The 27,975-nt window shown below is 40.6% G+C and overlaps 2 protein-coding genes across 6 annotated transcripts; one reads left to right on the forward strand and one right to left on the reverse strand.

The window, feature by feature from the left end:
- The first annotated feature begins 3,445 nt into the window (after positions 1 to 3,445).
- Nasp (Nuclear autoantigenic sperm protein) lies at positions 3,446 to 10,481 on the forward strand. Its single transcript, XM_020957996.2, is given in 6 exon segments — positions 3,446 to 3,618; positions 8,459 to 8,815; positions 8,878 to 8,998; positions 9,000 to 9,489; positions 9,561 to 9,838; positions 9,900 to 10,481. Coding segments are annotated over 5 exon segments (1,500 nt in total). The 5' UTR covers positions 3,446 to 3,618; positions 8,459 to 8,486; the 3' UTR covers positions 10,182 to 10,481.
- LOC110188293 (uncharacterized) lies at positions 5,321 to 27,846 on the reverse strand. Of its 5 annotated transcripts, none has more exons than XM_086831838.1 (6): positions 27,759 to 27,846; positions 26,900 to 27,391; positions 10,874 to 11,851; positions 10,573 to 10,812; positions 7,066 to 7,203; positions 5,321 to 6,979 (listed from the first exon to the last, which is right to left on the reverse strand). In XM_086831838.1, exons 3-6 carry the CDS (start codon positions 11,145 to 11,147, stop codon positions 6,699 to 6,701), a joined length of 933 nt encoding a protein of 310 aa, XP_086687964.1. In that variant the 5' UTR covers positions 11,148 to 11,851; positions 26,900 to 27,391; positions 27,759 to 27,846; the 3' UTR covers positions 5,321 to 6,698. The 5 variants fall into 5 exon arrangements, with proteins under 5 accessions (XP_086687964.1, XP_086687963.1, XP_086687962.1 ...); XM_086831837.1 differs by having other exon boundaries at positions 10,606 to 10,812; positions 10,874 to 12,692; XM_086831836.1 differs by having other exon boundaries at positions 10,874 to 12,692.
- Between the last annotated feature and the right edge of the window lie 129 nt (positions 27,847 to 27,975).

The following is a 27,975-nucleotide window of genomic DNA, read 5'->3' on the forward strand; positions in this document are numbered from 1 at the left end:
AGTTTTAAATCCAGACGTCAATATAGAAGTTTTAAGTAACCGAGAATTAGAATTTATTTTGTTGTTTTATTTCTAATGAAAGTTTAGGTATTACTTAATATTCTGCCACCACAAAATCACAAATTTTACAATCCAATTTAAGGTTAATATTCGTCTTATTTCCGTCCTAAACCAAACCCTATGATTCTGCCGATTCATATTCTGTTTGATGCTTTTTTAATTTCCGTCGCTTAACTAAAAATTGATACGATATCTAATTGACAAATTTCTGCCTTATGCTTTGGAAAACGGTTCTCTTTTATATATTTTAAAAAATGGTTGGTTGGTAATCCCCGTCCTCAGCTTCAAATCACCCCAAATTGTAGCAAAGCTTAGATAATCATAGATAAGTTATCTAGCGAACAAAGTTGTCATTTACCACATGCAAAGAACATACATATCTAGATTATATGTACATTTCGAGTTCAGTTCCCCCAAAATATCTAAACGAGTTGACCCCTTTAATTTTGAGTTTATTTCCGGCATGTTTTCCTCCCGTTTGTCTTTTGCCGCAGTTTGCACAAGAGTTGGCAAAAAAGAAAAAAAAATCCGAAAGGGTTGGAGGAAGTTCCTTCAACTCGTCCTACTGGCAGTTTCCCCGCCTTTCCCATTTTCCTCCAATTCCCAGCCAGGCGCCAAGCCATCACGTGTCGGCTTTTCTCCAAGGTATTGGGCTTCATCGTCGTGTGGAATCGATTTTGTGGCATGTCGAGCCTGTTATCCTTGGAGCGTGTGCCTTTGGCTTATTTTACAACGTCAGCAGGTCCTACAGAAATTGCCTGCTGCATGTCCGACTTGCTCCAAGTATTATTATGTTAGGTGCAGTGGGCGAAATTCGAACCTAAATTACTGCACTTGATTTACACCTTCCTTATAAAATAATTTAAATTTTAAACTTTAATACCCTTTCAGAGTGCAACCAACAGAATGTTATTTTATTTGGTGCTATTGCTACTTTGCTTGTAGGGAAGACTAGGATAAGATAAAAGTCTGAGGCGCAGGACATATACATTCAAAAAGGATCTTTAGAAAAAAAAAAAAGCAGTTTCAACAGAGCAAAAATAAATCGCCCAATTACCATTAGGTGCTATTTTTTTAAGTGTAATTGTAGGAGTATGAGCGAAAGAGAGAAAACTACTGGGAAAAGAGGAAGCTCCCGTCAAATGCAACTGAAGTTGGCAGGCAAACAAATAAAAAAAATACATCTGACGGACGTTTTAAGTGGCAAAGTTTTCACTATTTCGCTCTGCGCCAAAATGTGTTTCCGGCATAAAAACACAATAAATTAGCAAGTGGTCCCTATTTGAAAATTATCGCCATTTGACACACTCCGTTCGCATATTACTTAGCTTATAATTATATGAGTAACGAAGCGATAAAATATGGCAAACGGAAAAAATAGCACCAGTTATTAGCACAGTTTCTCGAATACGATAAAACTCATACGGTCGAAAACCGGTTATTGCAGTAACGACGAAAGCTGACTTGTTGTTGTTTTGCTTTTGGAGCAGCTGAGATTTCGCAGCTGCCGTAAAGTCACAAAAAAATATATAAATAAGACGCACGGCAGGTGCACCACCCACCCCCTCCGTCCTCTTGAGAGGAAAGAGGTAATGAAGACGCACAGCCTGAATGAAAATATCAAGGCGAGCACATCTACAGTCACAGACACTCACACCAATACAGGCGGAAACAAAAGCACAAAACAAAACAAAAACAGAACGCGACCAAAACAAGGCGAAGGCGGCAAAAACTTTGGGGGCCACAAAAAACACACAAAAATCAATAGATGGCAGCGAGGGGGATATAAAGAACTTCGATATTTACTTACAATAATTGTGTCTCCTCTTTTGTACGCTTTCGTTTTCCGTGTCTGTTGCTGGTTCTTTCTTATCACCGCTGCTTTACATATGTTGGCGCCACTCGCGTTGTAAGTACATATACTTAGTGCGTGCGTTCCGTTGGTGGTGTGTATAAATATTTAAGTTACGAGGGTGGTTCGGCTGCGTTATAACTAAGTCTTGCTGAATGAACTTTAGGCCCAAATTGATCATTAATCGCGTGGCACAAGTCAATGTGAATATTGGACTGCCCGAATGTTCGGCTGCCAATTAGTGTCGGTACGAGATCGAAGTGCTTAGCTAAAGTTCACTTCACCCGTCACGTTCGTCCGTTTCGAAATTTAAAGTTTGAATGAAAGTAGGGTCGTTATGTTTAGTTTGCCCAAAAAATGATGTTACGACATTTTTCTAGATATTTTTTATACTTTCTTTTGGTCACACTGAATTCCTAAGCTGTTGCTCAACATTTTACACGACTAGATAACATTTTACACGTCCATACACGTTGAATTCTCATGTAGAAAGTAAAATACATTACCAGATCTGTTCTCATCTGGCGTAAATTAATAGAATTCTCTCTCGTTGGCTGTCGGGTATCGTGTCGTTTTTGGTTATTGAAAATATATCAAAATTCCAAAATATCAAAATTTGTTTGTCTTTTGTTTTTATGTTTCCGAAGCTGTTACTTAACATTTTAAACCTAACCAGTAGAGAAACAAATTTACACGTGTACAGATAAATGGAGTAAAATTCTCGTCGGTAACATAGAACCCAATGTTAGAAAGCAGTTCAAAGGTAAGTATTTTTTTGTTAATACAAATATTAATAAAACTAATAATAATAAATTATTTAATACGTTTTATTTTATTTGTATTTTTAATATTTATTTATTAGTAAAAAACCTAATTAAATTATTAATTAAACATAATTCATAATAACAATAAAATATATAAAAAACGTGCAGCCGGCAGTTAAGTCGACTTCGAATTCAATATATAGTAAAATTTATTCCGATGTTAATGATATTGATTTGTAAATACTCGAAATCAAGACAGATAATCTGGGGATTCGCTATACAACTGAATACCGGAATGACTGAAAATATCGGCAGTTGAAACCAAGTGTTCCCATACAAAATACTTTTACAAAATTTTAAATAATTTAAAAACTCAAAGTTCGCATTAATCATTGTTTAGAACTTCTAAATGAAATTTGCATTACATAAATATAATTTAAGATTATAAAAGAGAATAAAAAATTCTTGTGACTGTGTTTCGTCGAAAATTTGCCGGGTGACTCTATGGTGTCGTTCCGCATACTGCTGAATATATCGGACATGCATCGCAAATCGAAGTTCACTCGTTTAATCGTATAGGAAGTCCACTGAATATAAACAGGGACTATAAATTAAAAGAAAATCGACGTTTATTTCAAGTTAAATGTACAATTTTAGCTAAAGTTTAAAAAAATATGTTGCAAGTTTTGTATCCGATACTCAAGTTGAGTTGGCAGCCTCGTTGAATTAGTGCGACCGTTCATCGATTCTGCTACGAGATTTTTCAGGCGCCACAGCGTGGTCACACTATTGCAAAACTTCCAGCATTTCGCGGGATTGTCCGTTTTATTTGCGAATTTTTAACATTTGCGTTGTTTTACGGTGTTTACAGTGTTACGAGTAATCTATCAGTCGGTTTGACATATCATTGCTTTGAGAGCAATACTCTTGATCGAGAAATAAGTAAGTTTCCCACCATTTTTACGGCTAAATGCCGATGCAGACACACGCACACACAGCCATACAGAGGCGGGCAAACAGAGACACGCGAATTTGCGAATTTCGTTTTGACCCGCTTTGTCTGTGCCGTTGCTTTTGCTACTATGTTGTATGTGCTAAACATTAATTAATTGTCGCAATTTCTGTTTCGCTATAAATATGCGGAACGTGCAGTTTGTTATTTACGCTAACTAAATGGCCAATTGTGTTGCCTGTGCCGGTGTTAGTGTGCGTTTGTGTTGGTGTGTTTGTTGGCGCGGGCGAATGGCGGCAACCGCACACGCACACAAGAGTACTGTTTTCGCAAAACGTTTATGCGACATTTGTTTCGATTTTTAACAAAACAATGAACAATTGCAATAGAAATGAAAATGAATTGAGCATCCACTGAATTCTGTGGATCTTTGGCTTGCAACATTAGGGGCTTATCAAAGCAATAAATAAGACAAATTTTCATATTCATCGGGAAAGCTGGATGCTATTTCCAACTTATTCAAAACTAGATAAAAAACTAATCGAACACATATTTTTCCCGCGCACTTAGCCAAGACGCCACTTCGTGACATCTGCGATCGCATAAACGCGTAACGGCAAAAAGCAGACACAACGCACACACAGGTGAATGAACCTTTTTGCGTTGTTTTGTAATCTCAAATTGTTGCTGCTTTGCAGCGTTGTGTGTGCGAATTTTGTAATTGTTTTGAGCCCGCGCGTTTTTCGCTCACACACATGCTGTTTTTCCTCGCCCGGTTTTTCTTTTCAGCAGCTCTGTTTTTCTTATGCTATTCGTAATCCTCGTTCTGCCTTTTCACTCTCTCTTTCCCTGTCTTTTTACCCGTAAAAGTGTCTCGCTTTTTGCCAATTTTTGTGCGAATTCATTTGCATGTTTGCTCAATTTGTTTCCACAGCAGCTTGGCAAATGTTAATGAACCTGCGAGCCAGAAATTTGCAATACAATTTTTACAGAATTGAATGCTAAATGAAATTTCATAAATGTGTCCATTGGCTATTTATAGATCAAGTTGGTTTTTATACACAGAGAAAAAAAAATGTTCCTGATAAAATAATTATAATTTGTACAGACCCATGTATTAACGTTCAAAATATTGTTTATATTAGAAATTAGAAAAGAATTATTTACAGTTTTTCAAGGGTCAATCAGTTCTCGTTAAAAATATAGAAATAAACAAAACCTATTTGAGTCCCTTAAAAACAAGTTTCAATAGATCTATAGAAATTTTCTAAATTAAAAACTGGGAAGTTAAAAACAAGAAAGCTAACTTCGGGAAAATTATCGTAACTAAGAAAAAAATGCATTAATTTCAATTCGGAAAGCGTTTCTTTGTTATTTTTTATAAGGTTAATAAGGTAATTTGCATACTGAATTTAAAATTTAAAACCATTTAAATTTTAAATAATTTTTGACAATTGTAACGATGTAACCCCTTATAAAATTTGTAAAATTTTTGAAAAAATAAATTTATGCCAGGCATGGCTAGATCGACTTGACTGTTAATGTTGATCTGTTATATATTTGATTTATAGGGTCGGAAATGACTTCTTCACTGCGTTGCTTCTGACTGAAATTGCAATACCCTGCAAGGGCATAATAATATAATAACTTGCTAATACTTACATGAATACCTTAAAAACAAAAACCATGTTGTAAACATTTTAAAAGAAATGATTTTCTCTGTATTTAAATAATATAATCTTATTTGTTTTTGTGTCTCTTTTGGTTTTTGTTTGTTTGTTTTTTTCTTTCGTTAAGGCAAAGCGTTTGCATAAAAATACATGTTGATACTTTTAGCATTTTGTTCGGTTTGTGGTGGCTTCTATACAAGTACAATAAGTTTTGTAAACCATTTGTTTTAAAGCACTGAATGATCTCGGTTCAGCTGGAGCTCTAAAAGTACTCGGTAAAGTTCTACAATTCGTCGTTATGCTGTCATGACAAGCTCCTAAATTTCTACTTAACCAACTGGATGGTAGGATAATGGTAGAATGGTTGCAGATCCTTTTAGGCCAAAATATGGCTAGAGCATTAGCATCTTCTGTAGAATATGTATGTTATTTTTGCCAGGATTTTTTACCAATTATTTTCTTCCATTTCTCCAGTTAGTCTGTCTAATTTGAAGCAACAGTCATACCCTACATAGCTGGGGCTTGATTAATGCTAGGCAAGCGAACTGTTACTAGAAAGCACTTTAAAGCCAAAGCCTTTGGGGAATTTCGATCCCGATTCCTCCGTCGTCTGTTCCGTGTATATAATGTCTCACATTTCGAATGTTACATGCTCATGAAGCTAGGATTAGTGTTTGGTGTATATATAGTATAATAAGAGTCAAATCGAATGTATACAAAAGGGTTTACTTGTAAAGAGAGAGTGTAAATTGAATTTACAATTGGGCTAAGTTAGGTAAAGTTAATTAAGTTAAGTTTAGTACAGTGTACAGTAAGAATGGGCATAAATATTAAGTATAAGTTGTATAATTTGTGTGTGTATATATCAAGAACAAGGCAATTGAGTTTAAGTTTGGTACATTTTCCAACACAGCAAACTAATAAATGGAGACTAAAGTAAGAGGTGTGCTGCCGAGCATTTCAAACATTCAATACTTCTTGTATTTTAAACATATTTCAAAGTTAAATTGTTAGTTTCAAGCTTCAATTCTTCATAGACCAAATCTGCCTGATCTTTCTTCTTTCTTTGAATTCGAGAATACTAACAAAAGGATTTCCAATTAGCATTACGTGAGATTCCCGGCAACAGCTTATCCCAACTAAGTTGCGTAAGGGGGAAAATCCGTTTAGTTGAGATTAGCAGAGCCAGGGCACAGAGCAGCATTCATCTATAGGATGTATTTGCCCTTGCCCCGATGCTCCGCCTGCCGCGTCGACGAAACGGCCGCCAGAAGGAAGCTGGAGCTGCCGCCGCTACTGGTGCCGCTGTGGGTATGAGTGCTCCCATAGCTCCCGTAGCTTTCGCAGCTGCCCAGGCTGCCGTAGCTGGTTCCGTATACGCCGAGCGGCAAGGCGTTTAGCTAAATCATGAGCGCCGAGAATGGGTTATATCGCATGATCTTTGACAGCAGGATCCACAGTACCGAAGTGATGGCGCACAGCACCACTCCTCCCCAGCCTAGATCAAGGCTCCACGAGGTGAGGAAGATGCGCGCACCCAGTAGGGGCTTGGCCATGATGGCTACGCCACCGGGACGCGCCACAATCCCATCGACGGTTCCATCGTAGTCACTGTCCAGCATGGGGCGCCCCTGTTGCCGCTTAAAGTGGATGATCATCAGCGTAAAAAGAGCAAACAGAGCTGTAAAAATAAAAACGTTACTTAATAATACTAGATACTAGATACTAGGAATGCTAGTTCGAGGCGAAGGAATTGCTCCCACTAACCTGCCAGTAGATACATCACACCCGTGATGAGTATGGCGCTAATTTGGCGCTGACAGACGCCAAAGGCTCCCACGAGTGCAGCGCTGCCTAAGATAATCAGGCAGACCAATGAGCAGGATATGGAGAGATTTTGCATTCCTAAGAAAGCAGATACAAAATGTTATTACATTTTTCTCGAAGAAGTATAAGAATTCAATAATTAGATGAAGATGTTGGGATATAATTTACAGAGGATGATGGAATGAAGAAGGGATGCTAAGCGAAAGCCAAGTTATGTAGTAAAATGATCTGGAAATTCCTAGATAGTTTAAGATATTCACTAACTTGGAGCTAAAATAATAGTCACTAATTTACAAGAGACTTACAAGTCCTTTTAATTTTGTGATTCCATTTTGGATTTCCCTGATTTAATTGCCTTTTCTATAGTTGCCGTAAAATCCATTGTGGTTCGGCTGTACTCCAATTTCCGCTTACAATCTAGGCAACTGTAAAACCAATTACCCAATAGACACTCCAGCAATTAAAATCCTTGGTGCTGTGGGGCCACAGGACCAGCATAAAAAGCCCAAGTGGCAATTGCGATTTTAGAACGCAGTTAGGAGAGGGAGCAGGGAGCAGAAAAGCTACAAAACCACACGGTGACCTATATGAAAACCGTATATCCCTTTCTGCCTCAGGAAGTTCCTATCGTGAGCATGCAACTCTCGACACGGACATGTTTCATCTGTGGGGACATGGATGGCCACTGCAGTGGGGGGAGCAGTAGAAACCCGTATTGACAATATAGAAAACCGGAGGCAAGCTCGGTTAGCTGCTGTGGTAATTACTTTATATAGTCGCCACAAGGACACTACATTCTTGTTCCTGCCACTGGCAATTGTTGGTGCCGTCTGGTTCTTACTTTTGTTTTTTATCTGATGTGCTCCAGGGATTTGTGGGTGCGCCCACATCTTGGAGCTGCTCCGAATGGGATTTGTGGTAATGACTTGTGAAATGTGCGACAGCTTGGAGCTAAAATTTTAAGCCACGTGAAATGAATCGAGGTGAGGTGGCAGCGCTTAAAGCTCGTGTTCGTGGTGGTGCGTACAAATGCGATTTATCAGAATTTCTGGAAAAAATAAATACTTGTGGCCTTCTACATGTACATCTAAGGTGACGGTCTAGGGCTCAAACCTACAAAGGAGATTTGGAGGCGGGTGTAGGTGTGGGATGGTGGGGAGATCAGCAAGTGATGTTAAATAAAATCAACTCAATAGTAGTAGGGAAAACATAAGATTTAAAAAATATAGTTAATAGTTTTGTTTGCACCTTGATTGTATCCTATATTGCCTTCAGTTTCATTAGTTAAGTTCTAAGATTGAATAAATAAATAATTAGTTTCTTTCTATTACAGCTCTTTCTGTTCACTGTCCAAGGAAAATATGTCCGCTGAAGCCGAAGCTATTGTTACAACGGCTGCTGCCGATATGTCCTCACCTAAAAAGCCTGTGGCCGTGGAGCCCGTAGCTGCCGATACAACCCCGGACAATGTTCCAGTGGTTGCAGCCGTCTCTACTGAGGAAACATCCGGCCAAGCCGAGCAGGAACGCTCCGAGAAAATACTTAAGGCCAAGGAGCTATTTAGCCAGGGATCGCGTAACTTCCTGGTGAAGAGCTACGATGAGGCGGCTGATGACCTGAGCCAAGTGTGCCAGCTATACGCGGAAGTCTACGGGGATCTGGCCGACGAGCTGGGTCAGCCCCTGCTGCTGTGAGTAGGAGATGGTGCTTCAAGTCTTTTACATTTATTAATATTTAAAAAATCTATTTTAGCTATGGCAAATCTTTGATTGCTATGGCCTTGGACGAAAATAAAGTTATTGATGTGCCCGATGAGGCCGCCGATGAGGAGGACGAGGACATAGACGACGATGACGCCGAGGAAGAGGAAGGTGGTGGACGAGGATGGGGAGGCAAAAAAGGAGGAGGCCTCCGCCAATGGAGCAAGCAGCACAAATGGCAAAGAGTTGGACAGCATCAAGGAGACATCCGACGAGGCCGATTCAACTGGAGAAGCAGAGCAGGTCCAGCCAGACGGCAAGGACGCCAAAAAGGCGCCTACTGGAGTGGATGAGGTTAGCAGCAGCAATGGCGGTGGAACAAGTGCTGCCAACGATGATGAGCGACCGAGCACATCGAATGGCAGCGAGGTAACAGCCAGTTGCTCTAATGGAGCAGCGGCAGCTAGTGGAGAAGAGGACGGTGGCGACGATGAAGAGGGAGTCAGTGGCAGTCTTCAGCTGGCCTGGGAGATTCTTGGGACAGCAGCCAGGATATTCTCTCGCCAAGGGCTTGGTGGTCTCCAATATTTGGCAGAAGTACAGACGGAGCTGGCCAATATAGAGTTCGAAAACGGAATATTGGAGCCGGCACGCGAGGATTACGGTGGGTTTGGTTGAAAAATATATCTCCTTAAGGCAAGTAACAAACCTAAAGCCATATTTTTTTTACAACAGAGAAAGCCCTCAAGATCCACGGCGAGTTACCAACAAAGAACCGACGCGCGCTTGCCGAATTGCACTACAAGATCGGGCTGACCTATCTGATGCAGCAGATGAACAAGGAAGGAGCCACAGCTCTGCGACACTCCTGCACGCTGATCGAAGAGGAAATAGCTGAGATTAAGGCCAAGGACGAACCCAGTGAGCGCGAAAAGAATAACATGTTGGACTTGGAGGAGACAAAACAGGAGATTCTGGCCAAAATACAGGAAATTGAAGAGATGCAGGCTCAGGTTAGTTTTGAATATTTGCACTTCGTTAACCTTTGGTTGACGTTTCCAATTTCTAATCCAGACAATAGCCGAGGTGCGGGCTGCCCTGGACAGCTATATTAGGCCGGTGAGTAGCGGTGATGCTGCTGCTGCCTCTTCCTCGTCAGCGTCGACCAATGGAGCAGCCAGCTCGTCGTCATCTTCAACCAGTGGTGGCGCTACAGCAGCCGCCTCCTCTTCGGCAATTAGCAGCAGCTCGGCCAAGCCCACAGACATCACCCATCTGATCAAGCGGAAGAAGCCCGAGGAACCCAGCTCGGAGGCCGAGGCACTATGCTCGCCGGCTAAGCGACCCGCCGTCTAGGGCGGACATTCCAGTTGCCCAGCGATGGCACATCCACTCATAACCACAACCACGCCCCAAACACAAACACACTATACATCAGCTACTAAATCCCAATCACATGCATTCAACCAACTTTCCTATCCCTCCTACATATTTATGCTATTTGTTTGCTGTTTTCTACCAAAATTCTCTATAAGTCTGTAAGGTAACAATCACAATTAGTGCTAAGCGTAAAGTATATTAAATAATGTTTTTGTATTAAACGAGGAAAAGAAACGAATAAGGAAAGCAGAAATATACGGGAAATTGCCTCAAGAAGTTACATGTGAGAGAGAGTGGGAACAGAGAAAGAAAGATAGAAGTGGATTTGGAACGGGATTCACATTCGGATTGCCCCCAGGATACGTACTCAGATGCGGCTGCAGAGTGACCTGTGACTCACTGTGCTGCCAGTCGTTGCGCTGCTCCTCTCCGCGAGCGTTCTCCATTGAGCCGGCCAGGTAGTTGACACACGGCGGCGCACCGCGCGGAAATTTGGGATTGCGACGAAGCTCCTGCAATTGCTGCATGGGCAGGTCGATGCACAGCGTCCAGATGCCGCCGTGCATGGGCACTAGGAACACAGAGTCCCGCCGGAAACGATGATCGGCTGTAAGGAGAAAAGAAAGGTGAGCTTTAAAAGTAATACTTAGCATCGTTTCCTAGCTCACCTCTTTTGTCCGGCTTGAGCATGGCCACCTGGTCATCCAGCAGCCATTCCAGGTGCAGACCCGATCGATTGGAGTAACGATCGAGACTGTTGCGATCCCACGTTACGTGCTCCCAGTGGTCGGTCATGATGGCGGCGCACAACATCGCCGTGGCACTGGTGGTCATCAACAGCGTCACGAACAAAAAAAGCACCGGCGGCGGACCCATACAACATGTGGAGCAACAGGCGCTGCCCGCTCCACCGCCGCCCATGCCCATGCCCAGTCCCTCCATTTGCGAGCCCAGCGAGGTGGGCGATCCACTACCACTGCCGCGTCGTTGAATGACTTTGGCGCAGCTGTTCTGGCGCAGCAAAATGCTGTTGCTCCGCCTCAGGCTCTCGACGGCTGCCGCTGCCGCCGCTTGGGTGGTGGTTGGATTATCAAACTGTAGGGATCCCCCGACCACCGAGGAGGGGTGCTCATAAATGCTGTTGTGCCGGCTGGGGGCGAAGTAGTAGCAAGTGGTCTGGCGGTTGTCGGAGCTTGAGGCTGCTACCGGCTGCTGCTCTCCGCCAGGTAGCTCCTCATTGCTGCTGGAGTAGACGATCGACTGCTTAAACTGGTTGGAGTAGCAGTTTTGCTTAAAGCTCTGCTGCTGCTGCTGTTGCTGTTGGACGTAGAGTGCCTCGTAGTCGCAGTGATGGGGATTTCGATAGATCACCGGCCAGGATCGGGTGGTCTTCGAGTTATGGCTATAACGGGTGGTCGACGTGGCGGGCGCTACAAAGCCGGGTTCCTCCACCAAGGGAGTCAGCTCATTTGGCGGCTCACCAGCCTCGGGCAACTTGCTGTGAGGATCCTGCGCAATATGGTCCAGATCCGGATCCTCCTGCTGGACAGTGGTGGCCAGCTGACGCTGGAGCACGTTCTTGGACGCCGCCGAACCACTGCCGCTGGCCAAGCTGAAATCCTCCTCCTCGACCAGAGTGGCGCCGCCTGGAGGCGTGGAGAAAAGGCTGTTAGACGTCGGCGGCGACGGTTGCGAGCGACTGCGCAGCAGGGCAAAGTGCTTTGGCTGGATGGCCGGCTGATGACCGCCGGATCCGGCTAATCCAACGCTCGTTGGCGAGGTGATGCTCACCTCCGGGACGCAGCGGGCCGTCACCTTGTACCGGCTGCCACTGCCAACGGCGACGCCGACGTTGACGACGCCGACGTTGCCCTTGGAGCGCATCAGTCATAAGTCGCTCGCGTCCCGCTTCTTGATCTTGTTCAGGCTCATGTGGTTCGTGGTGGTGGTGGAGGAGGCGATGGTGGTTGTCTGAATTGCTTGGATTGCGGATGTTGTTGTTTGCGGTTTCGGATGGATGTTGTTGCTTTGTATGCAGATTGCTCTGCTTGCAGATGTTGCACTTGATGTTGATGCTGTTGTTGTGTTCTTTGTATTGGTATTGTGTGCGGCGCCTAAAAGTCTACTATGCAAAATATGCAACTTTGCTTTGGGTGCCTCGACAATAAAAATGTTAAATATTACATTAAGTATTTGGTATCTACTAGCAGAGCTGTTGGTTGTTGTTGTTGTTCTTTTGTTGCTGTAACTCTGTTGTTGTTTACTTGTTGTTATTGTTGTTACTTTGCTGTTTGTTGCTGTTGTTGTATTGGTTGTTATTGTTGTTGTTTGCAGCGGCAACCCTTCTTGTTTTCTGTTTGTTTATTGCACACCAATTTTACATATGTATTGTTTTGATTTTGATTTTGATTTTAATTGCTCTTATTATTTTGTTCGTTTGTTCATTTACTACTTTTGTATTTTTGTTTTTTTTTGCTTAGCTTGAAGCTATAAAAAGAAAGAAAGTAGAAGAAAACAAATGTACAACATGAGTTTGAAGAAGAGAACGCAGGAGGAGAGTCGATGCGGCAGAGATACGAAGAGAATACGAAAAGCAATCATCTATAAAGAGTGCAGAGAACTACAGATATAATATACCTAAATATACATAGATAATGTTTACTATATACTAGAGTACGTATGATCTAATGTGCACAAAAGCGACTAGAGTGCCATCGGTCTTTAAGTTGCAAAAAACAAGAAATCATATATTATTTAATCATTAAATCGGTTCTTTAAATGTAGTTTAAAATCATTTAAAAACAAAAAGAAAAAAGAAACTGTTATTTTTAACATGGAGAAAATAGAAGATATCTTCGGGAAGCCGAAGTTTATATATCTTTCCAGATAGATCGCTGCAAATCATCATAACTAAGCCAAAAATGCATTAATTTTAATTTGGAAAGCATTTCAATGCTTGTTTTTATAATATGAATCTGCATTAAGAGTTTAAAATTTAAAAATTTATGAATTTTTAAAATTTTCAAAATTTGATACATTTAAAAAAAAAAATAGATTTTGACCGGACATAGTTAGATCGATTCGGCTGTTCATGCTGATCAATAATATATGTATATGATTTATATGGTCGAATATGACTTGTTCGCTATTTAATATTCTAAGTAAGTTATGTCTTCTTTGTGAGACAGCTTCCTTTGTCCTTGACAAGAAATGGGTCTGTTTTTGGTTTTAAGATGTAAATTTTAAATCAAGCTTACTTGATTTTAAGCCCAATGTTAGTTTGTTTTTTTAAATATTTTCTCTATTTGTAAATTGATACAATTAACAAAGTTTAAACAGTTTTTCTGTTATATATTTATTAAAATACAAAAGGGATTTTGATGAATTAGTTGAAAAACACACATCAATTTCTATCTCTTCTTTGCTGTGTGATAAGATAGCTTTCGCATTTTAATTTAGTCCGGAATAGAGTCTATGAGAATTATCTGCAGTAATGTGAGAAATAACAACAAACACTCATCCACGCCCGATAAGCGCAAATTGCATTTAAAATTCCTAATAGACTTGACCTCCGGTCCCGAGATATTCTAATCTAATTCCATAGCTGGTAACTGCAGGCGGCAAATATTCAGCGGAACCTGAATTTGCGCTGCATGGATTGTATGAAATGGAATGGTCGAAGGATTCAATTGTTCTCGGTGCGACCTGAATCCGGCCACACGGCGTGGAGCAAGCGGAAGAGCAGTTGTTCGCCGTGGAGAATGAGAATGGCTGTTGCATATTACATGAGGCCGCCTCAACGCCCAGCGGATATCCGGTGGCCCGGTTGCTGCCCCCCCCGAACATTACGTATCCGCCCCCGTGGCAAATTCAATTTGCTCCCTGTGCCGGCCACTTACGGAGTGCAGCAGGTGTAACGTAACGTTTTAAGGACCTCCGTTAGCCAGCAGTCATATGCGGATGTTTATGCGCCCAGAAGCTAACCGCATTTTCACCCTGTTTCCCATCTGGCCACAGTCGGTATGTCATTTCGGCCGGTTTGGGTAGCCTTTCCCAGGAACTCTTTTGTGGTCGCCAGCCGGGCTGCTGGGATTGTCTTTGCTTTGTGGCCGGCATGAGTTTTCATTTTAATTCAACATTTTCGTTTGCTTTGTGCCAGGGAATTAGGCCAATTTCGGTCAAGTTGAAAATTGCTGTGTAAATTTAATTAAACAGTTTTATAGCTGGAAACAACAATTATTTGCATACATTTGGTAGTTGAATTTATTAGAATGCCGCAATAAACGAATATATAAAATTCAAATTGAGTAGAATTGTTTTGAATTTAATTTAAACAAAACATCATCGATTTTATAGTATACAAATGTTGAAATGACTCTATCTTACAATAGCAGGGGTGACATAGAAACAACTTGAAACTATGCCAAGAAATGTCACTACATTTGCAACCTGAAAACAATGTATAGAATATTTCAAAGCTCCTTTTTAAAGAACTTCAAAACCATTGTGAATGCCCGATTTAAGACTTCCTCACACTTTAAACACTACATTCCCTTGAATATATATAAAAAGACACAAGGAGAAAATCATTTGCCAGTCATCCGGCTACGGATTTCGGCTTCCGGCATCACCTGGCCTGATTTTAGTCGCCAGGCACGTGTCTCTACTGTCATTCCGGCTCACATTTGCTCCTAGCCTGCTCAATTTTTAATGCTAACGAAATAGAGAAGGGCGAAACTGTTGCTGCCAGTCGTTAGCATAATTGATCAGTGGACACACACGCGTGCCTCCTCCTGATGACTGTCTGGTCAGTGGGTCAGAGCCGGAGTGGGAGCCGGAGCATCGAGCATCTGGAATTAATTAACACGCATGATGACCTCCGTAAGCCCTGGATTCGGGCCGGCAGGCGCAGGCATGGGAATAATTTGATTACGCCATGAGTTCGCCACTTGACAGTCGGTTCAGCACTTCCTTTCACAGTCAGATTGCCTTACCAGACCTCAGGTCTTTGGAAATTCACAAGCAGAGAGAGAAAATCATATAAATATATAATTGAATTGAATTTAAAGTAATTTATCAACGATTTACAATAGGTAGGGAATGTGAGAGTCCTATTTATTTAAAAATCGATTTTAATATTATTGAAGAAGTTTGTAATTTAAAAAGTACATTATTTTAATGCTACAGTTTTCATTATTAACATTGCTTTTAGTATATAAATCATATGTATTCTTGATCAGCATCAAAAGCCGAGTCAATCTTGCCATGTCTGGTCGAAAAATAAATTTTCGACATAAATACATATTCGACATTACCATTACAATGCTATAACTCGATTAGAAACTACTTTTACTTCTTTCTTCTAATTGTATAGAAACTATTGAATTTCTCTGTTCATAAAATCTCCATCTCTCTACCAATTTGTATGATATTTTCTCTCAGTGCAGTGTCCTCAATGGCGCACACTTTACGCAATACAATTGGCAACCAGCACGTTTCGCACGCTCACATGCACCGCCGCTGCAGCCCTGTGCGTGTACGTGAGTGCCTTACAAAAGTTGGCGAAAAGTGCAGCGACCAAACATGGATACTTGGCGGGGAGCAAAGGACCGGGTAAGAAGGAAATGGGGTCCTCATGGACCGCGTATGTGTGTGTGTGAGTGTCTGTGTGCAGCTTGCCACAAGAGGCGGCTATAGTTGCCATAGTTGTGGAGCAAGCCTCGACGCTGTTTACACTTCTAACGACTAAAAGACGAACAAGAAAGTAGTCTTCAGCGAGGAGCTCTGGCGCAACTTTGGCAAATATTTTCCCAGTCGAAAGTTTTCCATAAAAAGGGTATTGGCTTTAAAACCAGTTTATATGGTCCACATGCAGAGGAGAAGGCTCTGCTGGCGGACAGCCAAATCGCATTTGAAATTGCAACAATGAGTGAGAGGAGAGGTTCACAAAAACTTAATTAAAAAAAATATAAGAAAGGTTATTTTATCTAGAAAGTGTCACGAATTTAAATGTGATTTTTTATTTCTTTATAAAAGTTGGAAATTTCTGCAGTTTTAATTGGATTCAGGAAGTTTTTAACATTCTAAAATAGGTGTATGTTGCAAGGACCTTTGCTTAACTTTTTATATATACATATATATAATCCAAATCAATGAAAATAATTTATAATTACTTACTATTTAAGTAATTTGATTATTTTTTAAGCAAAGCGTTCTAAACCTAAAAGCGTTCTCTGTAAGTTCTCTCTCAGGAAGTCTTTAACATTCTTAAATAGGTATATGTTGCAAGGACATTTCCTTAACTTTTTATATGTACATATATAAAATTTAAATGAAAATAATTTATAATTACTTACTATTTATGTAATTTGATTATTTTTTAAGCAAAGCGTTCTAAACCTAAAAGCGTTCTCTGTATTTCACATTATGTTTTAACAGCAACACTTATTGGAGGGGTGGAAATTTCTGTATATTTTTTATACTAGCCATTAAACACACCTTTCGATTACGGGTACACCAAAAACACAGTTTAACTGACATGTGAAAACTTATCGTTGTGTTTTTATTTTTGTTTTTTGCTTTTTTATTTCTTACCCGGGCAACGTTTTGTGGTCGCCTTGGCAATCAACTACGGCGGACGAAGAGCAACAGCCACGGAGAACGAGGAACTCCACACCCCGAAAGGGGTCACCATAAATTAGCAGTCCGAGCAGACAGTGGTTCTTGGAGCACTCCTGCTGTAGTTGCTCCCCATGAGTCACCTCCCCGAGCCATACAAATGACGCAATGCAAATGAAAAATAATGCGCGAACATTTGCCCACAGATGAAGACGGAGCTGGAGCTGGAGCGACTGCCAAGGATACAGCAAGAAGTGATGCCAATTGGCAACTTTCCTTAAAGGTCTGACATTTATTTTAAAGTATAAATCGAAAAAATAGTACTACACTTTACTTATAAAACAAAATGTGCAAGATTTGCGTTGTAGCTTTTCAAGAAATTTAGAAAGATATCAAACATCTTTGTGATAATAATGTATTTCACTCCATCTCTGATGAAGAGCCAACCGCAAGTAAGAAAATGTGGGCTGCTCTTTCGGTCTTCGAGCCATAAAGTTTTTGTTTATTTCCTTCGCCGGAGGCTCCTTGCACTTTAGCCGTGTAGAGAAGTGGAAGAGTCCTTGCTGCTCACGCTGTGAAGCCGGATGCGGAAGTTTCTTGGCTTTCGGCTACGGCTCAACTGCAGCAAAGTTATTTATTTAGCATTTTTGGCTGTGGTTGCTCTGCACAAAAGTTGCCTCAACTAATTAAAACTAATCTTATGCAATTTCTTGCTAATTATGCGCATAAATCACACCTCGGGGGAGTTGTGTGTGTTGTTTGTGGATCACAGCCTCTGTTTTCGCAGAGAAAATTGCGTTAAATTGAATATAATTGTAGGAAGATTCCCCTGAAGTGGTCTTTGGTATTTACCTTTTCTCACCATTTTAAGTTAGAATGCGTATCTAAAGATTCAAATTCAAACTAACTTAACTTATAACGATGATTTCTGTTTAGTCATCCAAAACCTCGACACAATTCATTAGGCTTCAGGGCTCTAAAGCAATTATATAATAATGGGGATAAACTAGCACTTAAATATTGGTATTCCTGGCGTCGTCATTAATTCATTCCTTGGATCACATATGTATAATTTAGCCACGTCCATTACCAGTCTGTCTGTCTGTCCCCACCGACATTGGGCGGCTCGAGTGACACAGAAACCCGACTCTGGCACAAAAATTAATGGGGCTGTCACGTTAGTGTGTGTGGCCACTACGTATGTAGCTGGAACTGGCCTGGAGGAGAACAACTAGATAAAAGCAGTTAATTTTGTAAAATGCCAACATGCGGGGGAAAGGCAAATGTGTCTCCTGTCTCCTGTCTCCTGGCCGGCGGCCCTGTTAATATGAAATTTCATGCTCGACCCCATAAACAGTGTCGGGATCTGGCAGAGGTCAGCATTTAATTTATTCAAGAGTGGTTGCATTGAGGCCCATATGAGTGGTATGTGTGTGTGTGGGAGCATTTGCGGTAAATCCCCTCCTAATTGCAGGCTATATTATTGCTGCATTTCATGATTGCCGGGATTAGTTTTGTGGCAATTCCCAACCCACATTGGCCCAGTTTTCCGGACGAGATTTGGCCAGTTGCCCATAGACCCTGTAGCTTCACTTTCGTTGTCATTGTGCGCGTCCAACACGGCGTATACGCAATCTGGGCTAACTCTGTTCTGAGAATAGCAAGTATAAATGCATTCAAGGGCACAGCCTGCCGGGAATTTCCTCTTCGGTTTTTCCTGGCGCGCCCCACGGTTATTTATAACTTTCGGGGCGCCTGCTAGATTACATTTTCCCGGCGATTTTTCACTGTCTGTCTGGGGCGCAAAGGCCTCAAGGCCAAAGTCGTAAAGTTTGCCAAACTTTGCTTAACGAGAATATTTTTATGAGCGCCAGAAATGCATAAATTGAATTCATATTGTTTGCCACGGGCGGAAGTCGTATTTACACCGTTGTCCTGCTCTCGACTCTTGGGCGACGTAATCTGATAAGAAGCTCAAGGGCCGGCGACAATTCCAGCCTCATTAGAGTTCAAGGCGATCCGGAGGGGGGCCAGGGGTCAAGGTAAGCTGTCTGTGTGAAACCCCATAAACTAAAGACCAAAACTTTTTTTCCCCCATCACTTAAACTTTTCTCTTTGCGCAACTTTGCTGAGGAATAGTTTTGTCAATACGGCGAGTAAAGTGGGTGCAAGGAGCCGAAGCTGGAGCGTGTGCCTGCGATGATGTCAAAGGCTTCTGCTATTCGGGTCAATCTAAAAAATTTATGGGGCAATCGTCAAGACATGCCAAGGCGGCCTGGCACCGGCATCATCATGTCAGCACCCACTCTACACACACAGAGGGTGTAGGGAAGGAAGGAGGGTGTGTGGCACAGAGTCCTGCCCCTGGCTGTGTCCTCCACTTTGTTGTTGCCGGCACACATAAGCGGCAGAGATGCTAAATATCTCTATACCGATAAAATAGTATTTTCAATGGAATTCTAGAATTTTGAGACTAGATTGCTGATATTTTTTTAAGACTTGTCTGTTTTATAAGCCCCAAAAAAGAAAGGTTTATAACTCTTATAGTATTGATTACTTTGTCTGGTTAACCTTGTAATATTAAAGTTTTGAAAATTTTATTCCCCCTTTTATTAAATGTTTTCTGAAAACTAACAATTACTCTTAGTGGGCATGCCCTCGTAACTCTGGCCAGGATTAGATCCTGGCCAAGCTGCCGCACAGCGAGTTCTCCAACGAGTTTTACGTCCAAGGCCACGTCGCTCGAAAATGTCAAATTGAATATAAATATTTCAGCCAGCGCCAAGCAAATGATGCAGCAGAAATTTTGTTTTTCCCTAGTCTTGGGCTTCTCTTCATTTTCATTTTCATCGTAAGGAAATCGATGGCGGCAAGCAATTTCGCAGTTGACTTAGGACCCTAATCCCTTGAAATATGAATTGTCCCGTGACCCCGCCCACTTCAGCACTTCAGGCCGACACGCCCACTTCAAGAAAGTACCCGTAAGTATGTGGTTAGCCACTTAGCATTTTCAGGGTCCTTCCCTGTCTCCTTCTTCTCTACCCATTTGACGTTAATGGTCTAGTGCCTGTTTAACAAATAACTTTATACAGTCCATTAATTATTAAAAAAAGTAGATTGAAGAAAAGTGAAAATTCCATAATAATACAGTTTAACAACCAAAGAAAATTCTGATAATATATCAAGGCTGGCAATTATTTATATGCTTTCTTGGGCAGCAATAGTCTAGAATTCAGAATTTTTCTATAGTAAACACTATTCTAATTTAATATTTAATTGATACTCAATATATATTACCACTATACAGTCACTGCAAGTTTAAAAGATTCTTAAAATCTCGAAACTCGAAAATTGTTTAAAGCAATAAAGTTCAGAATATTACGTATACGACATGTTGTCCTCGATACACTTAATTGCCATTGACTGAAGTTACTTTCCAGCTCTCTCTTTTTTTTATCCACCTCAAGCTGCTTTGAATATGGTAAAAGTGGCTGAGTATGGGAACGTGTCTAACATGAATATGAATGGCTTACCATGTTTATTGAACATTAATATTCATATTTCCCCTCTTACGATCCAAGACTGAGAGTGTCGTTACGCTCTCCATGTGTGTGTTTGTATTTGTGTATATCCTGCGTACTTCATTTCATATTCAAAACGTTATCCATTTACAGCAAATTTAACAATTTTCCATTCTAACCCCATTCGACTGACAATTGTAGTAGATTTATTTATGAGATTAAAGGATAAAATCCATTTCATGCATTTGTTATACCCTTTAAGGGTATTATACTTTCAGTTGGAAGCTTGAAACGAAGTGAAGGAATCATTTCCGACCCTATAAATCATATATATTCTTGATCAGCATTACAAGCCGAATAGATCATCAGATCAGATTCAGGTTAAAATTTTTTTTTCAAAATTTTGAAAATTTTATAAGGGGTTACATCGTTCAAATTTTCAACATTTGACAAAAAATTCAATTTCTTAAATTTCTAAATTGAGTATGCAGATTTATTAACCCAATAAAAACTAGCATAGAAATGCTTTTCGAATCGAAATTAATGTATTTTTGGCTGAGTTATGAAGAATTCCATGATCAGAATGCAAGGGTATACCAAATTTTACTTCCCCGTATTAGCTTCGTTTTTCCTCTTTGTTTTGAGTTTATTTTTTTGTTTCTGGCCATCAAGTGATAGCTTAAAGTATATATATTTTTTCTGGTATATCCATTTTACTGACTTTTCCGTTGAACTCGGTCAAGGCAAAGTTCTTTGGCAGCAGCAGCAGCTACTCATTAAACGTATTACGTATACGCCACACATGCCAAAAAAGTTCGTGATAAGTTAAGTTAGTTTTCCACGAAACTCTCTCCTTTTATTTGTATATCTATTGAACTTAATGGGTAGGAAAATCTTTATAATTTCCCAAAAATCGATCTAGAATTTCAGTTGAATGTTTCGCCTGTCCCGTGGCCATAAATCAATGTCGCAATTGAAAGTTTTCCACTCGCCGGCGAGACAATAATTAAATGGCTCCGTGGGCCGAATAAATTTGCATAATTTCTCAACTTGTTGAGGCGAAAGTCATAACTTGAAGTCATGTCCTGACAGCTCACCCTGACATTTGCGTGCACTCGAATGCATTTTGGAAATTGCGAAATGAAATTCCCAAACGGAAAGGGGTACGGCCTCTGATGCGTGTGTCATTTTCACATTTCTACCTTTTCATTGGTTTTCCGTTCTTCGTTTTCCGCCAAATCAAGTGGAAACATCAGAGAAATGTTTGCATGTCCCCGTGGGGCCAAATATCCTCAACAAAGAGGGCAGTTCGTGTGTGCGTGAACACTACCACTGCATTGACGTCAAGCCTTAATTATTTAATAGCCAAGAGTTGCGATTTGCCAGTTGAAACAAATCGATGGTGGTGTCTATATATGGAGAAAAAGTCAATTGAAGTCCCAGGAGAAGGCTTTGGAAAACCAGATTTTTGCAAAAAATTAAGCAAAAATGCTTTACATTTTATATTCACTTTGTCAGGTAATTAAAAACATTAATACAGATGGTTTATATAATTGCAAATGACATTAACGAATCAAGTGATATGGTCATAAAGAAATGTCAAACAGATATAAATGCTGTCATTAATAAAGCCATATTAATTGGAACGACAATAACAATTTCTATAAAATAAAGTGGAACTGGAATTGTGGTACTCTGACACTAAAATATTTCCTTTATTGGTTTTAAGGGAGAGCAGAAACAGACAACTCAATTGCAGTTTTATTTTTTTCGTGTTTCGTATTGCATTGTATATTTATTTTATCTTATAAGACTATCATTTATTTATTTTTCACCCTTAAATCTGTCCGATTTTCTATCATTTTTACACATTAGGATTCAGTAAGGTTTATGAAAATTGACTCCAAAGTTTTGACGAATGAAATTGTAATTGTTTAAGTATTAAATTCAAAATAAAATTTCTTCTTATCTGGTATTGCCCGAAAGTCATAAAAAAAATCTAAAGTTTGCATAATAAAACGTTTTATGAATACTTAAAACTTTTTGACAGACCGAAATTAAAGTTGAAAGTATTATGTCATTGCTTTGATTTTCGCTGTCATTAGCATACATTCATGCTCGTGGAAATAAAGAACGTATTATATTCGGCGGAAAACAATTTAATTTTAAATGGCACCAACAACCAACAATTAGTTCATTCCACAACCGAAAGCCAAATGAAATGTAATTAAAAATTTAAGCCATTCGCACGGCAATTGAGTTTATTTGGCCCGCCGTCAACGGGGCGTATACGTAATGTGCATATATTTGTTATTTGCTTTGGTCGCATTATTCAATATGTTCAGATCGGAGGAAGGATACGGTGCGAAGAGCCTGAAATATAAACGTCCGACCATCAATTCGAAGGCGGGCTGTGTTCTTAATCAATTGCCCAGGGAAGGAGCTCAGGCATTGGCACTTGTAGCATTTAAGATAACCGACTGTGAACTCCAGGATAAGTGTGTGTTTGTTTGTCCCCCAAGTGGGTGTGCGTGTGTTTACGAGTCGAAAGTCAAATCAGGCCATTTATCAAGACCTCGAGAACCTTTGGCCGGCTTCGACCAATATTGCCTCGCAGGTCAGCCAGCAGGCAACTGTTTGTGCTCATTTTTCAAGCCGGAAAACTTTTCCTCGACTTTCCACCGAGAATATAATATGTGTGTGTTTGTGTGTCTGTACAATTATATTGAATTTCATCCACTTGTTTTTGCCAATTTTACGAATGCGAATTTCAATTGAGCATTGCCCCGAAAGTTTCTTATTTTTTCAACGTTAGAAATAACAAGTACACAAGGCAAAAGAAAGAAAAGTTTTGGCTTTCAGGAAAAGTCAGATAAATGTAATGTAAAGAAATAGGGTATGAGCAGAAAAATAATGCGATGAATAAGTCGAATAAGTACTACGTGAAAATCGTTGAAAGGTTAATCTTCTACAGAATGCAACTCACTTTTCAATAATATCCATTTGAGTTTTTCAAATTAGTTAATTGATTGCTAATACATATATTTTCCCATCTTCTGCTTAATCATCCCTCAAAAATTCTTCGCGGGTATTCTGAACTCTGACCCCAAGTTCATAACTCTGATGTCTTTAAGGCATTCCCCAGGCCAAAACGAGTCTTTGGCCTTTAATAAGGCCACACTCACGCCGCTGAGTGGCCATAATTTGATATCGCAAATTGATATTCGTGTATATATATTTACGTCTTTATCTTTGGCTGTTTCGGCTCCTTTATTTTCTGCTTCTTGCTGGAATTATTAATGCCACTTTGCTCACTTTGCATAATGAAAAGTTCAGCATTGTTATTATTGTTCTTGTTGTTGTTGTTATCGTCAGAGAGTGCTCTCAAATTAGGGCTGAAAATGTCGCATGTCTTGCCAAATTTTTAATACGTACAAATTCTAAGAACATGTAGAGAAGAGCAAAGGTGGCAGGGGGCAGCCTTAAAAAATGTGAAAGAATAAAAGAAAGAGCAGCCATATTTTGTTGACTTGGCCATGGCCTAAACCAACCGCCGGTTCCTACAGTTCCTCCCCCGCTGACAGCAATTACAGGCCATGTTTTTGGGACTCTTTTGTTGCTGTTTCCATGTCATACAACAATGCTGTGCAATAAATCAAAAGTTTGCCAACATGAAATGATTATTTATGATTATGCCTAAATACTGTCTATCGTCGTTAGAACCCCATTCGAACACACACTTAGCCACGTTTAAACCAAGTGATTTGTGGCTAATTTATTTATAGCGCGCCTATTTGGAGCCCAGGCAACACTTCTTGGCAACAAACAAAGTCAACCTATGACAGTGAACAATAAACGCCGAATGCAAAGGGAAACAAACTATAACTAAACAATATTGTGACGTGGATCTGCTCAGCTGTGTGAAATGGAGCACAAGGCCGGCGAGTCAAACAATGGCTGACAATGGAGGCCGGGAGGCCGTCAACAAAAGTTGCCAGCTCACTCAGCCACTCGGTGCTCCTTTCCCCCAGTTCTCCAATTTTAGTTTTCAGATGTGTGGCACTGCCAACACAATGCATTCTACATACGACATACATAGCCCGAACTTGCAGCCTCGCCGTTGGCTATATGCGAGTGTCTATAAAAGGAATCCCTGGTTCCAACAGAGGTTTTCATTTCAGTTCCAAAGTTGCACAAAGTTGTGACTGCACCGAGAAGAAGAGTTTACTGCTTCCTCAGATCTTGTAGGGTATTAATTAGTTTATTTAATCAATTGAAAAGGTCTTTAAAAGATTGGTAATTTGATTTAAACTATATATTTGAGTGTTAATTTAATTGATTTCCATTCTACAGTGATACAGATGTGCTCTCCTGCTTACCTTGGTAGTTTCCCTCCTTGAAACTTGATAGAATTTCTACGTAGAAAGTAGTTTAAAGTGACTCAATCTCTCTCAATTTCTCACAAAAACAACTGAATTTAAGAAAAGAATATTGCGACAGTGTGATGTTTTTGAAAAAGTCTTGGTTCAATGTCTGGGGTGGCCTTCAGCCTTCCTTCCCACCTGGCTGCATTCAATCCTTGCTTCCCGCAGTCTCTACCACAAATACAAACTAAGGCCAACGCCAACTCCCTCAACTCATGTTGGTCACATGTCAAATGCTTCGATTTTTCCTCTCTTTTTTTCCCAAGGAAAACTCTTAGTCATCGGTGGGAGGCAGGTGACTGTATGACATCCTGCCAGATTGACATTGCTTGTTCTCAGAATACCATGGAGGTATGAGGTTGGTGTGAGGCAATTGCATTGTAGTCATTGCACCTGCTCGGAATTTCCCGGCACTCGATGTCGTACGTAGCTCGATGTGGAAATGTCGAAATGCGAGATTCCCAATCAATGTTATCGATACACGACGACATGAACTAAGCTTCCGGCAATAGGATAAAGAAATTTATTGGGTATCCCCTCATATGCATGTCGCATCAAATGCTTGTTATGTCTGGGAAAACATTTTCAGAGCGGAAAGCTGACATATGCACACATCGTCCTGTGTGCGGACTCCTCACTCGAGTGGAGCTCATGTGTCATTTATGCAAATTAACATGCTTTTCAGCGGCGAGCCGGAAAATGCAGTTTGCTATTTTAAGATACTCTTCTGGCAGCATCACTAATTAATTTGGAAAAACAGAGCTGGATAATTGCAGGCTTAATATGTCTTGCGTTTGAAAAAGAAAGGATTTTTTTAAAAGTTCCACTGGAGCGAATCTTTATGTTTAAAACCAGAGTAAAAGCTTATTAAAAATATTATTTCCCTTTACGTTATTCAGGGTATCCGGTTTTCCATGATGTTTCCTTTGTCATTGTTTTATCAAGAGCATGTCGCTTGCCATCTGGAAAATGCATGCATTTGACGCGTTTGCTTAGCTGATTGCGGTCCTTGTGCCCTGTGGCTTGTGGCACGGAGCCTGATGCCTGATGCCTGAGCGGGGGACAACACGCGTGGCCATATCTCTTGGCCACACGCATGCCGGCCAAGAGCGGGGAATCAGGCGACATGGCATAACAAAAAGCGAATTATATTTTCATATTAAACGACGTATGAGTAATCCTTGCTCGCGGTAAAGGAAGGGGGGGGGGGGCGTAACGACATGCAGGACATGGAAATGCCATCGTCAGGGTTCCAGCACCATCCACACCCACCGACTTCTTTGCTGGTAACCCTCATTTATTTATAGAGCTCCCGAGAACCAGGCGCTAATGTCGGCCCCATCACTGGCAGAGTGACATGAAGCGGAAAAGGCCAAATCGAAATGAAATCGAAATGTTTGGCAAACGGAAAGTGTTTTAAATATTCATATTTATAAATAGATGAAGGAAATTACAGCATTCTGCAAACGAATTTAATAGAATTTGGTACTTGAGCGGGCTGTTAATATTTTTGTAGAGCGTATTCTATGGCAATAGCTTTAATATTCAACAATTAAATGTTGATTGTGTTTTTATGAATTAGTTAAATTTTAATCATAGTTATTGACTTTATTGTAAAAAGGATTTAAACTGTATAGAATATATATAACACAAATGAAATTATAAAGAGAACTCACAGATGACCCACAAATTAAGCGAAATATTTAGATTAACAGACTATAAAATATTGAGCCTAATCGGAAATGGCAAAAAGTTAAAGCTTTTCAACAAACATCTATATAAGTAATTGACTATTTAAATTCAAATTGCATATTTATAACTTGTTAAGGCATCGTTTGCTATGCTGCAAATAAATTAAAGATTAAATCAAGCTTACATTCAACTTAAACGAGGAAAACCATGCACTTAAATTTCATTTGCATTCCCTAATTAAGCTCAAGTGTTGGATACTGTATTTCAGTGAATGGATTTGAAAGGATGTGAAAGGATATGCTTATGTTCGAATGACTGAATTTTTGTAAGACATCACAAAAGAGAGTGTCTTTAGAAGTATTTAATACTAATTGGGCACTTATGTTTTTTTGTATTTAGGTTAGTTATAAAATGCAAGTGAAGGCGGGGACACACTTACGTAGAACGGCACAAGCACCTGCAGCCTGCTACCTGCTACCTGCGGCTAATTAGCTCCGTGGCTAAGGAATTGGACAGTCGATGATTGGAGGACTCGGGGACTCAGGACTCAGGACTCGGTTTGGCATGCATTCTTGGTCACGGACACCGATGCAGGAACAGAGACGGGCACAAACACAGGCACGAATACAAGCGACATAATGGCGGATGCGTATACATGTATATATAGGGGTGTGAGTGTGTGTGTGAGCGTGTGGCGGCAGCAGCGAACTCAAACACACAAACACAAATGGCGGTTCGCGTAGACAAACATGACGTAAACCCAAAAAAGTATGCTACAAATTTCGGTTCGCCTTTCGCTTACGATTTGGACTCTTGCGACGGCTGTTGTTCATTTGAGCATTTCGCCTTGCTTTTGATTCATTCTCATTATTTAACCGCTGACCTGTGGTTCGGTTCTGTATTTTATTTTTTTTTGAGCTGTTGTTATATTCTGCAATAAAAAACATACATCAAAGAGCACACATTTTAATTGGCGACAAACTGTTTGGGGGTGGCGGCACTCAGACTCGGCGACGGCGACATCAAGGCCATTAGGCGCGCACACACAAAGGACCAACGCATCTACTCTACTAACAACTCTGGCAACAAAATGTGTGTCATAGGAATTGTAAGCTCTTGCTATGATTTAAGTGAAAGCCACTTCAAAAACTGATCGAAATGCTGGGGAAACTCCGTCACTGGATTACACAACACTGGGTTCTGCCTGCCTGCCTGTCGACTTGGCTAAAAGCAAGCGCAAACAACACTAACACTTTCTAGCATTGGCTATAAGGCTGAGGCCTTTTTGTTGTTGGTACCACTTGAAACGCTTGGCGCGGGCCCAGTGTCCTTTTTTAGTTCCGAACTCGCGACTATAACGCTCGAAAGCCGAGGACGGACTGACTGAACTCCGCTCGAGGAGGAGGACTCGTGTCGTTCGCAGTCGGTCGGTTTTTTGAGTGAGTCCTCCTTGGGCTTCGTGCGTTCGAGTGAGGACACTCGGCATTGCCATGGATATGGCTATGGTTTTATGAC

Source organism: Drosophila serrata, unplaced genomic scaffold (genome assembly GCF_035046125.1).
Source record: "Drosophila serrata isolate PLE 108 unplaced genomic scaffold, ASM3504612v1 contig_241, whole genome shotgun sequence".
Classification (NCBI taxonomy): domain Eukaryota; kingdom Metazoa; phylum Arthropoda; class Insecta; order Diptera; family Drosophilidae; genus Drosophila; species Drosophila serrata.